Source organism: Falco peregrinus, chromosome 7, assembly GCF_023634155.1.
Source record: "Falco peregrinus isolate bFalPer1 chromosome 7, bFalPer1.pri, whole genome shotgun sequence".
Taxonomy (NCBI): domain Eukaryota; kingdom Metazoa; phylum Chordata; class Aves; order Falconiformes; family Falconidae; genus Falco; species Falco peregrinus.
Genome location: NC_073727.1, coordinates 54,746,518 through 54,764,604, shown reverse-complemented (window position 1 = coordinate 54,764,604; position 18,087 = coordinate 54,746,518). Strand labels below are relative to the sequence as shown.

General features: G+C 39.7%; 1 protein-coding gene across 2 annotated transcripts in view; it reads left to right on the top strand.

Annotated features, from left to right (window-relative positions):
- MFSD2B (MFSD2 lysolipid transporter B, sphingolipid) overlaps positions 1-17,106 on the top strand; it is a 38,258-nt gene extending 21,152 nt beyond the window's left edge. Inside the window, exons 7-14 of one of the 2 annotated variants that reach the window (XM_055809628.1) lie at positions 2,455-2,545; positions 2,637-2,758; positions 5,121-5,204; positions 6,823-6,903; positions 11,021-11,130; positions 12,379-12,522; positions 14,084-14,184; positions 15,302-17,106. In XM_055809628.1, the coding sequence (XP_055665603.1) occupies positions 2,455-2,545; positions 2,637-2,758; positions 5,121-5,204; positions 6,823-6,903; positions 11,021-11,130; positions 12,379-12,522; positions 14,084-14,184; positions 15,302-15,330 (762 nt within the window). In that variant the 3' untranslated portion in view covers positions 15,331-17,106. Of the gene's footprint in view, positions 1-2,454; positions 2,546-2,636; positions 2,759-5,120; positions 5,205-6,822; positions 6,904-11,020; positions 11,131-12,378; positions 12,523-14,083; positions 14,261-15,301 lie in introns of both variants that reach the window. The other variant, XM_005230894.4, reaches the window with a different exon arrangement.
- Positions 17,107-18,087: the final 981 nt, after the last annotated feature.

The window sequence follows — 18,087 nt, the reverse complement described above, 5'->3', positions numbered from 1 at the left end:
CTCTTTTATTAAACTTGATACTAACATCAGAAAACAATGGAAAAGCTTTTAGACATACAAATATTTTTCAGATCTGAAGATGTCACAGTGTGACTTGAAACATTTTTTTTTCCCAACTAAACAGGCTGATTTAATTAAAGATATTACCTTCTTCATTTTACTTATTTACAAGCAGCCACGTGTTCTTTTTTTTTTTTTAACGTGTGTGTGTATGTATTTCCTGGCTATTTGTTTTGGTCTTTTCCCTTCTTCCAGAGTTTTGTGTGTCACCTTCTCAGGTTTTGTAGATGAGTAGTATCCCATGGTTGCGAACAGCCTGGATTTGTCCAACTGTTTTCCATGGGTAAAGTTCTGTTCTTTGTTCTTTCCTGCCCTTTTTCCTAAACAGCCTTCAGGCTTGGGCAGAGGCCATAGTCTGAACGAACTGTTCTGGCAACCCACCTCACTCCCTGCTACCCTGTTATGTGAGGACCAGATTTTTTTGCCATTCACATAACCTGGCATCAGTTTGGTTGGATTACAGGAACATGCATGGTCACTGAGCCTCGGGGAGAGCTGCTTGCTTCGCATGACAGAGCACTTGCCTTTTGTTCGCACCATCAACAATAGAATAGGCACCTTAACTGCACCATCAACAGGAGATGTTGGATCTTGAATTTTGGTTATATGACTGATGTACCTTGAGCTCTAAGTCGAGGCAGGACTAGTGTCTATGGACCTGAAGCACCTCCACAGTCTCAAAAAATATTTAGAAGAGGCTGCATCTTGACTGTTTCTTTTAGTACCATTCAGGAGTATGATCCTGACCTTTTTTTGTCACAAGGACTAATTCTTAGCTGCTTAAAGGCACGGTTAGTTTAAAAGAAGACCTAGTGAATGACTGATATTATTTTGCTCATTATTAAAGACAGGAAGTGGAAGAAAGAGTTATTTCTAAGCTCTTTTGAAGTTGTTACTGTAAACTTAGGAGTGGATTTTTCCTGCTGAAAACCAAGTATGGATATTGATATAGTTCATAGATGTGCTAACAAGTTTTGTTTAAGGTCAGAAAATCTTATTTGGCCTACCATGAATATCCTTTATAGTTTAAGCTCGAATTACACTTAACGATGACCTGTGAAAGAAAGCATTTAATTCAGTTGCTTCGAGCAAATTAAAAAATACACAGACATGAAATATAAAATTCAAAATGGAGTCCTGTTACTATCCTTTTTTTCAACCCCTTCTTTCTTGACTAGGCTGCTTTTGAGGCAGAAATCACCTCATTTAAGTGAATTCAGGTATCTACAATACTGCAGTCTGTAGTCTGTGGAAGCCATAACCAATAACTCTCTTAATTTATAGCTCTGATATAAAACCCCCAAGCCTCTATCCCAAATAAAGAATAGTCCTGCATTCCTTTATTTCACCATGTCCTCTTCTGAAATGTACATATCTTAACAAAAACTGTTGTCTTAAAGAATGTCTGTACTTATATGGTTCATCTGGCTAGCTTTGCATCTATACTAAGTGGTTGTATTTGGGAATACATTCTTGTAATTGCATGCTTATTTACCAGCTGCTTCCTAGATTTATAATAATTTCATTTGCAACATATAACTGATAATTTGGAATTCAATTTTCCTATCAAATAATCATTGTGTCATAAAGCTCTACAACCAGCACTTATTTTATCTTTGATAACATAGTATAAAACAAATTGTTACAGAATACTAAAGCAAAATAACCTTTTAAAGCTTTATTCCAGAGTCAGTGTAATCAGAGTTAGAAACAATAAATGTGATCTGATGGTGTAGGGTGGTATCCTTGGAGGCTTTGTTCGCCTGGCTAATAGGAAGCAAAGATTTCTGAATTTGCTTGAGTATTTCACTAAATAACTGGGAAAACAAGCATGCAAGCTACCATGTTCTCAAAACATTGGCATGAATGTGTGATTTCTAAAATTCATTAGAGCCTAAAGGAAGTTTCATTATCATTATGTATAAATGCAGTAACTGTAGTAATTATGTTTACATCAGTACTCAAGCCTTTCCTACCTAGCATGAACATAAGATTGCAGTCTGTGTAGCTACATCAACTGGATATACTAAAAATTAGAATCACTGTACAGATGCTGTATGTTTTTGATAGATGACCGTGTATGTCTATAGCTAGTCTGAACATAAGCAAAAACATTCAGGTTGCCAATGCAGTATCCCTTTTGTTCACAGCTGCTTTTTTTTTTTTTTTTTTTTGTAAGAAATATATACTTATGTGCCCTGGATTTATCATAAAGTAGGTGTTGCTTATAAATGAGCTGCAGAAGTGAACATTTTTCAGAGATATGAAAGTTGGCTGTATGTAGATGGGCATTTCTTCATTTGCAGGTGTCTCATCAGAAAGAGACTGAAATTTTCGTAATGACTTGTCATTCTGCTGTCACAATTTCAAATATATCTTTTATTCTTTTCAAAGGCAAAAGTTTATATGATTGCAGCAGGGGTCATAGGAGGTGTGTATCTTCTTGGAATTATCATTCTTTTTCTTGGAGTAAAGGAAAAAGATGGTAAGTATGTTTAAATATTCCTAGATTTAATAATAATTATTTCACATTCATCTGTTGAAAAGATTGTTTTTATGTATTCTGCTCCTCTTAGATCCTTATGCCTTAAATTCAGACAGAGCAATTCCTTTTTGTAAGGGGCTTGGACTCACCATGAAGCATGGTCCATATGTGAAGCTTACAGCTTCATTTCTTCTCATCTCGACAGCAGTTCAGGTAACTTCAGACTCTCTAAGTCTGTGTGTTGGCCTCATTCCAGTCCCAGCATGGGAGAGTCTGGTGCAGCTAAAATGCAAATAACCTTTGGCTGGTGACTGGAGGTGATGATCTAGGGGGTGGTGCCTTTCCCTACAAATCAGCAGGGAACCAGAGACCAGAGTCTTTTTTGTTGTGCCTGAGAACCTGGTCAACTGGAGATGGTTCTTTCAAACAAGAAGCAAAACCAAAGTCCTGACCATTTAAAGATGGCGCTTTTTTTTCTTTTTTTTTCCCCCCTTCATAAAAGGTGAGGAACTAGTCCTAGTGACCCAGATTGGGTCATTATATGTTATCCATGTGCAGTCTCCTGTGGTTTCAGTCGCTTAGAGAATGCTTTTTCTCTTCTCTCTGTTCTTCTCTATAGTGTGTGCCGCTTTAAACCATTGCCCCTTTCCTTTGCATAGGTGGTTGTTCTCAGACAGTGGCTTATGGTTCTTATGGAGTCTTTTGTGATGGAAGGCATTAGGTCAGAGTAAGAAGTTCAGAGGCAGGAGGTCTAACCTGCCTCAGAGCTAGATAGAGGTAATTTTCAAATGAGGACCTGCAGTTGAGGTTTGGCTCTCACAAAAACGTGCAATACCTCCTCCCATAGAGAGTAGCTGTAGAAAAACTTAAAGCCACTGAGTAAGAAACCCTTACTCCCCATAGTCCAGCCGTCTTTTTCAAGCTTGATTTTTGACATATGTTCAACTCGGTAAATATGTTATTTTTATGTGAACCTGTACATATCAGTTGAAGTGGCTTTGTTTTGAAAAGCAAATAATCTTCATATTTTTGTCAACAGTCTTGTAGTCACGTGAGCCATTGATCAAGTATCAGGCCAGAGGGCAAGAACAGGGCATGTAAGAGAGCAGCACTGGGTTCACTAAGCCTGGTGAATTAGTAAATTCCTTGGAAGGGCTACTGAAGCATCTGTTTGCCAAAGAAGCACTGAAGTTTCCTGTTGGCCTGGATTTGGGCGCAGTTAGTAGGCTGTCCTTCACAGCATCTGTCAGTCCTTGCTGAAAGGCCCAAGGGTGAGAAACAATAGCAGAAGCATTTCTGCTTACATCTGGGACCTACAGGCACTGTGAGCAACAGCAGAGAGAGGGAGATGAAAGATGAAAGAAGGTCCCTTATGGTCCAGAACCTTCCTGCATCCATTCAGTCAGCAAGGATACAGCACACATTTGGTTGCTGGCAGCCAACTACCTGCTGACAACACCCAGAGAGGAAAAGATCTTCTGTCAGTCCGTATCTCTTGATTTTTCTATTTGTACAGACTGGAAGGGAGGCAGAAGCTGGAAACTGTTTTGCTCCATTTCAGCCAGCGTGAGCAACCCTTGCTATTGTTTTTCAAGGGAGGGACGCTGACTTAATGGAATTTAGTGAATGGATTACTGGTGAGCAAAGGAGTAGGCAGGTAAAGATGCATTTGTTATAATCCCAGAGTGTGATATTCTATGTCTAAAATGAAGGCGGCATAAACTGGGACACAAGCTAGAGAAGGCTTTGGTGGCAATGGAGAAGGAATATAACTTTTGTCCTAATTTGTATACAGGTGATAGGCCACTTATTATCTACAAGCACACAAAGGAGCAAGAGCTGATCATACCACAGGCTGTGGTGTGGGTATTAAATACTCTCTGTCATTCTACTTCTGCAGAATTGCTGGAGCTGGGCCTTAACCATATTCTGGTGTTCAGAACATGCCTGAGTTCTGCAAAAGCATGGTGGCAGTGGCTTCATTTCTCATTACAACACGGTGCAGCTAGATCCTCCCATCCAATGAGTACTCAGACTTACAGAGATACCTGACCAAAAGCTACACTCCATAGCCAAGGTTGTATACAAAGCCAGCAGTCAGGTGCTGTACTCCAGGAAGTTGGCATGAGTGTAATTCCAGCTGAAAAGTAACTTGCTTCAGAGTCAGAGCTTCTGCTGAAACATTTGTGGCATTGCTATGGAAAAGGGCGGGCAATTTCTTGCAGTAGTCTGCAGCTGTGACTGTGCCAACACCACCAGGCAATTGCAACATAGAGAATAAAGCCTTTAGACAAAATCCTTTCATAAGGAGGTTCCTGTTTTGGTCATTTTAATGCTGCATTAGGTGCATGGTTTACCTCTTGCTTGCCCTAGTATTATTGGCATGTTACTCCGGTGATAGCAGGAAAGTTATTGCTGCTTTAAATTGTTGCAAATGAGGGAAGACTGAGACTCCCAAATCCTACATTTAACAAACCAGTCACCAACTGTATTTGGCTAGTATGGAGTGTGATGTCTTTTTTGTTTTTTTACATTTTTCCTTTCTTTTTTGGTGGTCACCAAATGTCTTCAACAGCTGGAGCAGAGCAACTTTGTCCTATTCTGCACTCATGCTGCTGATCTTCGCAATCACTTCCAGTATTTGGTGGTGACCATCTTGGTGAGTTGCACTTCTCTCCTATATTTTTATTTGATAGTTGGTTCTCACTGGGATTTTTGCACAAAATAGCAGAAGACAAGAAGAGGTTTTTGTCTAGACAGAGCTGTTAAGAAGCTACACCATCTTTTGCATTGCCTGGTTGAAATAAAGCTGGTGTTCCCTACTGTACTTCTAAAAATCTAATGCTTTGGAGCTTTTGATTAATCCCTTGTTGTTTTTACCTGTAAGTCACTTTCTGCTCCTATAAAGAGTAAAAGCTGCTGCCAGAAAAGAGGTCTGGAATTTTAGGTCCATTGACCCTTTCCCCAGTCTGATATGCTGCAAATTAAACAATTTCAATTTGTGTATTCATATCCATGAGCCTTTTGAGCTAGGCAGCTTGCAGGGATAAATATCTAAAATATCCAGAGATATGAAGATTCCTCTCTAGAGCATATGGCAGTGGGATAAAAAGATCCTTTTACAGAACCTTTTTTCTTGACAAGCAGAGATAGAATTCTGCTTGCTCAGTTACACGCTGCTCTGTATTTTATGATTTACTTCATGATTACAAGTAGTATTAGTTGAAAACTGTAATTTTCATCCTTCTGACCAAAGTCCTTTTAACACAGGTAGAACATTTAATGTTACATAATTACTGGGATGTGCATGTACTGCACTTCTGAAGTATTTTGTAGAGAGTTTGTCCACCAAGTAGAATACACACTGCAGCGGTCATTTTCAGGGAAGCTGTTGCATGATTTCTGACCCATTTGGCAGAGACTTTGTGAAACCATCTTAGGGAAACTTCATTTCCACTTCTTGGTCGCAGCCTCCCACCCTTTCTACCCCTTTTTGATTCTTCATTTCCCACATTATAAGACAGATCTTTTCCAATAATTAAAACCAAAATGTTGGAGAGCAAGGGAAGACTGTTGGGTATCTTAAGGCCCTGCAAGTAACAGACACCAAGAAGAGAGACAAGAGACAGTAGAGTTAAAGTCAGTAAAGAGTGGAATATAACTCTTAACAGTGAGATGACGTTTTAATTTAGGTCAATTGTCTGTCATGAGCAGTAGAAGTGCATTGGTTGTTGCTGCTATCACGTATTACAGTATATGAGACTGTAAGTGACTGTTTCTCTTACAGGTTGTTCCTAAGAAGAAACAGGTAGTATAGGATATGTACTCTAAGTATATCTTAAGATAAGTGGATCTTGCACCTCGGCTTTCTTCCTGTATGATAGTGGTTTAATTCACTCACTGTTTGCATGGTTCAGATAATGAGGTAAAAGGCATTAGCACAAAGTGTGACTGTTTGCAATATGTTTGATCTTTAATGACTGTGTCATGTGTAGTTTTAAGTGCTGTGGCTTACATTAGGAAAAAGAAATTTCAAGACACTGCGTTCTGATATTTGACTGTGGACAACCCTCTCATGGATAGATTTTGCTTGGAGTACATAACAGTGAATTAAAAAAAAAATCACTCAAAAGATGAGGAGAAACAGAAGTCTGCAAGTTCATCTTCCTTTCAGACCGTAATGTACTAGACAAAAAAATGTCTGTGAGCTTACAGCTGAAGATGACAGTGGCACAGAAGACAGTATGGTACAGATATGGGGTTTTTGTCAATTGTAGGTATCAGCAGCTGTGAGCATTCCCTTCTGGCAGAAGTTTCTGCAGCGATTTGGCAAGAAGTGTGCAGCATGTGGGATTTCGGTAAGCAAATCCTTTTGGGGGAAAAAAATCTGCTTGTGCTTACTTCATTTGACAACTGGAGCCACTTCAGGAGCTTTTTCAAGTGCTTATAACCTCAAGCTATGTGAAATTTCCTCAGTTTCAGAGTTTGTTTTAAATTGTTATACCAAATTTCAGACAGATTCCAAGTTTCCAAGAGAAACTTTTGAGAAATGGATTGATGCTGAAGGGACATCCTAGTTCATTTAAGAATCTGCACAAAATCTGCATTTGACTGCTCTTCGAAGTGAACCCCAATGAGGTTTTGTAAATTCAGATCTTTGTTGCCTCAGGTTGACAAGTTGTCTATTGTGCAAGGCTTGTTTTGTCTTTGTATATGGTGCTGAGTTGACTACCTCTGTAATTCAGTCACAGAGGAGGAAACAGAAGTCTGTTACACATCCTTCTCTTCAAATGTAAGAAGGCAGGGATGCCCACATGCCTCTGAATGGAGTTGGACAGTTATTAGTGAAGTAAAGAAATAGGTGACCTACCTGAGAAAAGAAGCCTAGTTTAACTTTGCCACAGCTCTGCAAAGCCAGCTCAGCGAGCCTGCCCTTGTCTCTAATGGATTATTTTAAGTCCTTCACTTAGTGCAGATAGCAGCAATTCTCTGTCATCATCCTCTGTGAGTCATTGTACAGGCCTGCTCCTCCCTATTTTTCCCATTTACCTTCAATTACTTATGAAAGAGGAAAGAAAAATTGTCTGCCTTGTGCACAACAAAGCATGAGGACTTGGAAAATCCAGCCTGAAGCTACATGTCAATATCCGAACAAAGCTGAAAAGTTTAGATCTGGTGACAATTGTTGAATAGAATTGAACAGTTAGAATTTTTGAGATTAAAATCTGTGTGTTGGAACAACTTCCAAAGAATGTGAAATAACTTTAAAATCCAAGTTCCAAATTTGCTGAATCGTTATGTGTTTTGAAGTAAGTATCTGGAATCCAAGTCCCATCCTCATTTCTTTTTACCACTTTAGCAAAGACAATTGCCAAAAGCAGTATTGGATCATTTACTGGACCAGGGAATGCAGATTTCGTCCTTAGGAAATCTCCTCTGTCTACTTGGCTATAAAAAATGCTTTCTTCAACCAACTTGGCTCTATAAATTTTGTTTAACATGACTGGAAAGCCTTTCAGCACCTCTGTAAACATGGTTTAACTTAATTTTACAGTTGAGTTGCTTGACTGTATTGTGGTCTAAGTGGGGGCTGGACTGAAAAAAAGCCACCTCTCTCTTTCACCTTGTAGACATTTCTCAAGGGACTCTGTGCTCAGTGACAGATTTTGTGTCTGGCAATGTATCACAGGGGCTTCCTATACTACCACCTTGTGTGATCTGTACAACTAATCCGTTCTCTCTCACAGTGAAATAGAATCACATCATTTAAGACTTCTGTGTTTGTCACTGAGGAATGTTCTTCTGAAAGGGAAGGAGATGGGAGAAAATAAGCTTTTTTTTCCTCTAAAACCTTACTCAGCTTTTGAGGTGAAGATGTAATTTGAAATTCAGTTTCCTGAAAAAAAATCACACTGCTCCAGACTGATTTTTCCTGTTAAAGTGGTTCTATATTGAAGACACCCCTGAAAGAGTATGGAAGGCAGGGTATGTAAATAAGTGACAAGAATGCTGGCTTCTTTCCATTGATACTGCTCCCTTTTTACTCATTCCTCCACAAGAGATGGCCAGCAGTCTAAGTACTGACTAAGTATCTAAACTTCCTAGAAGTTTAAGGCTTAGACTTTCTGGAAGTACAGGGTCATACCCAAGCAGGATCCTTGGTAGCATTCTTCCCATTATCAGGTTGGTGCACAAGCTAGAAATTATTCTCTTCTCTTCTCTTTGTTTACTTCTGCCTCCACGTTCTATGTTCATTTAGATTATCTGCTCTGCCCTCACGGGGTAAAAGTTGTACTTAAAATCAGTAAATCTCTCAGGTGGTGACTGAAGTGAAGTCATCACAAGAAATTTTAAGTGCGGCAGCTTGTTTGTTCATGTTTTTAGCAAGGTGTTTAAAAGTAAAAGATAGCTCTTTCTCACAAGTCTAGCTTCCACCCTAGCCAATAATAGTAAAAAATAAAAGCAAATCCAAAAATGCCCCCAATCCTTTCACCTCCCCACACATACAAAATTCTTTATTTGCCATATATCAGCCCTGTGCTGATGCATGGAGCCATGCCCTTGGATGAATCCTGACTGTGCAGCCACTTTTCCACTTTCCCATCCCCATTTCCACTTACATTCTAGCTGCACCTTTTCCTGGTTTGCCCTTCATAATGTGCTGCTACCCAGGCCAGTACCACCTTCCCAGTAGAGTCGCCTTCCATAGTGCTGTCAGGGAATGGATGGAATTCACGTGATAATGGTAGGGTATTGTTTATGACTCAGAGGGCAGCAGCCCTGTGCCTAGGGAGCAGGGTGCCAATAATGGAGTATTTCCTATACAAGTAGGAAAGAAGGAGATGCATTAGCTGCTTATTGCAGCAGGAACACTGCCCCCATGATTGTACTACTGTTGCACGAGTGAGACTTCAGGGCATTGTAGCCGCAGTCCTGCGGGCTCTGCTTCTCTTTCAGTATAAAATTACAGTTACAATGATTATTATTATCGATCTAGAATTTTGTTTAAGTGCTTTGGTTTCCGAGTGGGTGCCCCATGTGAAGCATAAGGCAGTCATAAAATTGCTTATAAGCAACATAAAATCTTGTATTGCTGGAGTGCTCTCTTGTGGTGAAATAACGATTTTGCCACAACATTAAGCTAATGCAAGGATTATCTGTCTGTGCTGGGAACTTGCAGTCAGGAAAGGTTATTTTCTGCCTCCTTAGGTTAGGAGCAAATGCTTTAGATGGGAAATGCATTTAAAACATAGACATAATGGATTAGACTCCAGGACTCCCAGAAACACTTATCATACAGAACTGTAAATAGCAGTGCTTAAGGGAATCACTCTCTGTGAAAGCTCTTCTCATACCCTCAGCTTCCAAGCTGCAAGTATAGGGGATTGAAACACTTAATGTTAAACTAATCCCCCATCATTAAAAAGCCCTGTAGATAAGCCCCTGGTTCTGGATTCTACATGTGCTGTGCCCATGGTTCACAGGCGTGGGAGATGGAGCATGTGATGGGTACAGAACAGCTGGGCTGTATGCATTCAATCAGCATATAGAATAGTGGATTTTCAATCCTGTAAGCCCATTGCTTCAAGTTGAAGTTGTGGAAATCTGGTGCTTTTAAGTACTCGCAGAAAACAAATCCTGAGCATCCCAAATTAGTTTGGTTTTGAAGGTAGCCTTACTGGCTTTTGCAATGTCACGAGCGTATCTGGCTGTGTGGAATGGGAGTAAACCACACCGCCTTCTTGGCTTTAGTTATTGCTGAGTACCTAGATTGCTTTAAAGTGGTCATTGGAAATGAAGTTGTAAGCCAACTCTACTTCACTGAAGACTCAAGATGATCTGTGAAATGGAATATTTAGTTTCAAATGATCATTGAAACCCTTACCCTCCCCTTGAAATGCAGTGTGATGATGTTTCTAAGGCTTTGTCTCTAATAGTAAATTAAATAGTTCCACTGGCATAGAATAGAAACTGGTGTTTGGTCATCTCTGTCACTAAACTGGCAGAGAAATCTTAGCAGCAAGCTGATTAGCAATCTCCCAAGAAGTATCTGGGCACAGTTTAGGAATTAGCCTGCTTAAGGGCTTTTCACAAAAAGTATTTATATGGCCACACTTCTTTTGGAGCCTCTGAATGTTTGGCAGTATGAATGTGGCCAGGGTCTGCCAGCTGACCTCATGACTTGAAATAGGCTCTTGGGGACTATTCGATTTACTAGCGCAGTTACCATCCTAATACTGCTAACAGACAAGACCGCTACCATGGCGGCTTCTTTTTTTCTCTGATTCTTCTGGACAGATAAATACAAATGGGCTCAGAGCTCTTTGGAAATGCCATTTCACCAAAATACTGAAGTGTTAGGCATTGCTGTGCATGAACTGTTTCATAACAAAATCTTATATTTTAATGGAACAATCTGTATACCGTTGAGCAGTGCATACTGTAAGTTAGATGTACTGTTTTCTTCTTCCTCAGTGGATGATTCCTTTTACAGTCATGCTAGTGACCATTCCAAACCTGATCCTGGCTTACATTGTGGCCTTCATCTCTGGTCTGAGCATTGCAGCATCTCTTCTGTTGCCATGGTAGGAGAATTTTACATTTGAGGTGGGAAGGGGTATATGTCTATGTTACAGGTATGTACTACTGCATGGACTTTGCCTCCAGAAGAGGCAGAATTTGGCAATAGTCACTTCTCCCAAAAATCTTTTTCTGCTTTAATAATAGATGCTGTGTTCAATGATGTGACTTTGGTTGCCCTACTGTTAACAGATTGTATCTACTGTAACTGTAGCTGTTCTTTAGGCGTAACAGTATGCAGGTGAATCAATAATCCAAGTAGCTATAGAACTTGTGATAACAGGAAATCAGTTGCTTAGGTTTAGTTTCTAACAGAACTACAGTAATGATGAAATGAAATTAGATAAATCAATTAGTGCTGAGCAATTAAGAACGCAGCAGAGGAAACATATGCCAAATTGTATCCCTGCTTGAGCGGTCCTCTGTTATAGTTCAAATAACACAAGGATATGATTAAAAGAAAATGAGAATACGAGGTCCTTTGCTTGTGAGGATTGAAAATATGTGGGGAAAAAACTACTCAAGGATGAGCAAGATGGGATGTTTCCTCTCCAGATGAAATAATTGTTATTCAGGTCAAATTGACCAGAAAGCAAGAACATTGCTGGGAGAGCTGTTTTGCATTACTCATTTGTACAATGCCCTGAAAACTCCAAGAGATCATGGAAACATAGCTTGAAATAAGCTGTCAGACTGCATAAACTTTTCTGCACCGAGGGTGAGAAGCCCTTTTTTCCAACATGACATATATTAGAAATAAAATGTCAATTCACAATTGACATTTGAGCAGCTTCTGTTCTGATTTTCCTTTACCAAACTCATTCTCTTTGAAGTAGAAAGAGAATAGGCCTCATTGGTTTCTGAAAATTTTGTTAGCTTGTCAAAAGAGTCATTTCAGAGTGAAACTGTTCAGAGTCCCTTGAAATCTTAAGAAACATGGGTTCTTTCATTGTTCTTTTTTTAATATTGCAACTTCTGATTGGAATGACAGTCAGTCTAAAGAATTCTCTTGCCTCCCAGAAAGTGTTTGATAGTTTTTCAGTGGTTTTCTACTTTGTAATATGTGGCCATGCATTTCTTACACAGATTTTTGCCCTCCTGTCTAGCAGTAGGACTTTTGGAACTGGATCCTTTCATGTGCACGATGGCATCAATCACATCTTAAAAAGGAGGAGGGGTGTGCTCTTTCAGTAAGTTTGGATTTTGAGGAGATATTTTGGCTTGAATTTTTCTTTTATCTTGCTCATCTCTAGGTCAATGCTGCCTGATGTTGTTGATAACTTTCGCCTGCAGAATCCTCATGGAAAAGGACATGAAACCATTTTCTATTCTTCTTATGTTTTCTTTACCAAGATGTCAGCAGGAATTGGCTTAGGAATTTCTGCAGCAGGACTGGAGTAAGTAACATTGTGTTTCCACTTGGTGGATCTACTCTGAAAGCATTCTGAGGTTACTCTGCCTTTACCCTGCAGTTAATTGTCCTTTTACCCTGAGTCTGAAAGTTCTAGCAGCTCCACTTTGGCTGACCACTAAAGACAGGATTGCTATTATCTAGGCCAGACCACTGAGCATTAAGTCCCCTGCCCTAACATGTTTCAGTTCAGAAAGACTTGACTTCCCTTTAGATTTTCCTCTTTCCAAATCACTTATGTGAATATTTGTGGCTTATATGAATAAAGACCTAAACATGAAAGCTCAGCAAATGAAGGTCCCCCGTAAGTGAGACAGCTGCTTTGTGCATTCCCTGTTGCATATGGGTTAGACTACCTATTTGAGCTCGTAAGGCTTTACACATTGCCGTGCTTTCAGGGGTGCCTAGTGGCCGGTTCAGAATAAAAGGATCACCAATTCCTGCAGGGTTTTGGGGAACCGGACACTGATCAGAGTCAGGAACAGTCTCGCAGCTCTGCATGTCACCTGGACCATGTCAATTTGGAAGATGCTTTGTGTTCTCCTTCCACTTTTGCCTTGTCTGTCCTGATTAGACAGTCAGATTGAGAAACTGGTCAGCCATCTCCTGCCCTGCGTTTGTGTGTGACCTAGCAGAAAGGGCCTTTACCGGTAGCTGCTACAGCACACAAGCACACTATAAACACTTAGAAGGGAACCTGTCTGAAATACTGTCTAGTCCCTAGCTCCCAGTTAGGTTTTGGTAACCAGAATGTTTTGCTTCAGGGCCTTCAGCTGAAACTGCTAAATAACAGGCAGTGCTTGGCTGATTGTTTAGCGCTTAGGAATTTCAGATGCTTACTTGCTAACACCTTCAAACAAATCACTGTTCACCAATTAGCCCCTTTTCAATTGCATTCCAGTTAGCTCCCAGCAATTTGCCAAGGCAGGTGTTTGTGGGAGAACACAGAAGACAGAGTGATGCCAGATGAGCTGTAGCTTTCATAGGTGCATGCTCAGAGGAAAATAAATCCATTCTACAAATTGGGAATGGGAATTTGAATATATCAGCAGTTGTAGGACTGCATGGAAGCCCTCAATCAATGAACTGTAAGTGTGTACCTAACTCTAAGCACTTAAGTAAATTTGTCTACCTTGAGAAGAGTGCGTAAGTGTGTATTCAAATTAAAGTTAATTATTGCTGTTGAAGTTGGTCAGATTACTTGCATACTTTTAAAGCAAAGCCTAAATACTTTGCTGAATATTAATAGGAAACACATGAAACACTTAACAGATCCATTTCCTTACATGGGATTCTATGCTTCTGTTAGTATTTAAATGTCATAGAATAATAAAATATAGAGGTAATGTAGTTATCTGAAATTGAGCACAAAAATGGGATTCAAAAAACAAGATTTGAAACATGTAGTGGGGGGAAGGAAAAGAGAGGTATAGGAAAAAGGAAGAGAAGACTTGAAGAGTGTTGGGGGAAAGAAGGAAGGGAGCCTTCAGATGAAATGCCTTTTAGCTTTGGACATACACACACCACTGTGATTTCCATTTGTTTAGGTTTACTGGATACAAGCCAGGGATATGCAGACAATCCAACGATGTGATCCTTACACTGAAAATCCTCATTGGAGCAGTCCCTGCCATCCTCATCCTTGTAGGTTTGTTTGTACTTCTTTTCTACCCAATCACTGAAGAAAGTCGGAAAGAAACAAAGCTTGCGCTTGAATTGTTAAGGTAGGTTTGAACTGGTAGCAAACAGCAGTACCATCGCCACAGCAGGTCTTCATCATAGTGGGCAAAAAAATACTAGCTACCAATGTACACCTCTATATTCCCTATAACAACAAAACAACACTCTTTTAGGTGAGTTATTAGTTGAATGCTCCAGCATCTAATTTCTGTAGTGTAATAATACCTGCTTGGAGGATCATTTATTAGATGTATCAGCTGCTATATTTTACTTTTTTGCTGGGGTGGCGCACAAAGCACTATTGTAGTACAGTGTTCAAGTCAGAAATGAAGAACATTGTTTAGTTTAAATTTCTGGAGAAAATGTGAATAGTTACAATTTAGCTGTCTATAGAAGAAAATGGGATTCTTGACTGCATTTTTGGTGTTTATGGCATATAAGAAACATCCAAACCATTTATAGGCGTAGGCAGGAAAGCTCGTGGGAGAAAAAGAAAGGACAGCTTTGAGCCGTTCTTTCCCTTTTTACCCTATTACTCTCCCTTCCTCCCCTTTCCTCTCTCTCCAAAGAAAATCTTGCCTAGCTCAAAATCATCCACCTCTGTCAAATGAAGCATTGGTATACTGAGGACATACGTAAAAACAGTCTATCCTAGCAGACTGATGGATTAAATATCAAAATATGTTGTTACTGCCTTTTTTTTATTTATTTACTTATTTATCTGAAGTTACTGGAATCGGAAACTGATTTCTATCCTAAGGAGTCAATTCCAGGGCCTAAGCATGTGTATCTGGTACCAATTCATTGCCCTAAGGGTATCTAAGATACCTGCATGGGGTTGGCAGATATGCTGCAGGCCTCTTGTGCACCAGCTGCTTTCTGGAGTGGCAGCTGCAGACCAGAGGGGACAGGCTAAACAATATAAAATGGGACTAGGCCCTCTGTTTTGGTGCTTTAGTCACTGTCCGTAACAACCACATCTTGCTGGTGGTTCTCAGTCATTTGAGATTGCCAAACTGGGGCTTGATTAGTTAACAATAAAAGCCAGAAGTCTGTTCACGTATCATTTGTTCTGCTTTTAACAGAAGGAGCCATCAAAGCACAGAGAACTTAGATGACCACAAAAAGGACACCACGGTCTGAAAGCTCTGAGTACAAAGACTTTGCAAACAGTCTCACATCCCACGCACAAACTCTGTAAAAGTCTTCCAGGTCATTTCTCTGCTCGCATTTTATCAAAAAGGATAAAGGATGATTCTGACCCAGTCAGTAATGAAATCAAGAGAGGATACTGCCCTGCAAAATAGATATCTAACTTCATGCACTGTGCCAAAAAAAGACATTAGAAATGTTCAGGAATATTGAAGGCGTGAAGTTTTTTTGTTTGCTTTTCAGTGATTAACAGAAAGCTGTGATCTCATTGCAACAGGAGATTCTATGGACTTGTAGGTCAAGGGAAAAAAGTGTAATTGTAATGCATCTCCCAAATTTTAATTCATGTGATCTATTTCACTCTTAGAGGCTGGGGATGGATTTTGAACATAATCTCTACCTATAAATTGCACAGTAGTGTGTTTGGAAAGCACTTGGGAATCCTGAAGTATACTATATAAAGTTAGAATTTACTTTTTTTGAAATGAACCAAATCAATGATGCAGACATCTTTTGAGGATTTTCTCACGAAGAATTTTTCTGAAAGAGATTTTGATGTTTGAGATTTATCTATTTTATATGAAACAGAACCTTACATTTCCTATTACTGGAGTTTCTTGCTTCTGGAACCTGTAAACCGATCTTTGTCAGAGAATGAGTACTTAATATTTTCAACATCAATACATATCAACTCAGGATACCCAAAATCAGTAGTGTCTTCCAAAAATTAGACTATGCCATTCAAATCTCTGTAAATTTTGTCCTTTAAGTCATCATGGTGCTCACCCATTTCTCATGTGGTGTAGACTCTCCACCTCACAAAATACCATGGCATGGCTGTTAATCTCAGCTTGCACACAGTGTTTTGTAACAATAAGGCTACTTTTAAAAGGTGATTTTTTTTCATTCAGGGATGTCATCATGCTTTAGATACATTGACTTGAAGCCTCATTTCTACAATAGATTCACACTGCTGAAAACATTTTGTGGATGAAAGACACACCTAACCTCAGGCACTTTGTGGAGCACTTACCTGGCCATTCTGGGCTTCTGTAGCCAGTGGAGATACAGAGACCTCCAGAGGTTGGCTCCAGGCTCCAGCTAAAATGACTGGACTCTGAAGATGTATCTAAATCTGAAGGAGAGAGTGATGAATCCAAGAGCTGGAAGGCTTGTTTGCCTTGAAGAAATTAGCATACTGCCAGACAAGACACAAATTTACAGCCCACTGGCTTCACCGCATGGATATGTGGGAGGGTGCCTTTATTTTGTACTAGAAGTGCCTTTGGAGGGCTGGCTTGTGGCTGTTTGTGGGCACTTGCCGTAGGTGTCGCCAGAGGCAGTAACCACAAGTAATTCGCTCAAGGGCCATCTGGGAAGAGACTCAATGCTGGGACTGGAAACTGGGAAAGCTTTTAGTGAAACACACTGTGAAGTAAAATCAGTTGCCTCCACTGAAGTGTCTCAACACGTTTAATATTGAAACCTTTTCAGCCAAGTTTGAAGTCTAAGGCCTAATGAACTGTCCTAATTCAGCAAAATGCTTAATCATGAGTGAACTTCTAAGGTTATATTTTGAGAGCGTGTGGGTAAGAGTTAACTATGTTTAAAACTTCCGTTGAATTGACATCTGAAGGCTGGGGTGGGGTTTTTTTTGTTTCAATTTTTGGATGAATTAAGATTTGTATGCCTGGGGCATATGCGTTTACAACAATAAAAACCATGAGCCTGTTTACAATTTTGAGTCTGATGGAATTTGAAATAACAGGTTTATTGCACTCTGAAGTAGGTAAGTTATGTACTAAGATCACATAGCTTCAAAACGTCACAGAAAACAGATTTGGGGGTTTGATTTATTCTGTAATACTTGTATATTTCTGAATAGTCGTCTTTAAAAACAAGCAGAATTCCCAGTAAAGGCTGATAATGTTTTTTAATGGGTTACATTTTCAGCTGCTATAAATCTGTAGCTACAAGACAGTGGATCCGTGTCAGTTTACATAAGCCCAGGACTTGGCATAGTGATAACAGGGTGGCAGAAACTGCTGGCTGTGGTTGATTTCAGTAATTTGAATGTGGCTTAAGGTACTATCTCTAAATACCCAATCTGAATTCAGTCTCTTGCAAGTTAAACTTAGTTGGTTGTAAACTGTTTTCCTCTTCTCCAGAGAGACCTATCTGACAGAGAGGTGCTCAGTCCTCACTTTGCACATGGTAGCAATAATGGGAACTGCCAAAATAAAATAGAAAGCTTCTGTAGATGAAATGTAGCAGAGTATTTTTATATTTTGAAAATCTCATTATTTTATTTGATTATCACAGTTGTACTTTTGTTAAGAAAATGAATTTATTTTTGTAAGTAAAAAGGATGGCAACGTAAGTGCAGAGTAAGGCTTTCTGTAATTTTCTTTTTTTAGGACTCAGTGTTGGTGCTGTAAAATGAATGAACTTTGTGTCTCCTTGTCAGTTCCAAATGATGTGTATGCCTTATCTATGTTCAGAACACATGGCTGAAAGAAGCAGATTCTTATATTGACAACTATTCAGATTAAACGCTAATCTAATGTAAACCTCCTGCCTTGCACTGATTGGCAATAACAAGGGCCAGGTTCCATCCCCAGGGGTTCTCATTCAGGTAATACCCAAATACAGTCCTAAGAATGCTGGAGGTTGGATTAAACCAGCCGAGTACCTAATGGCCAGCACTCACCCACCTGGA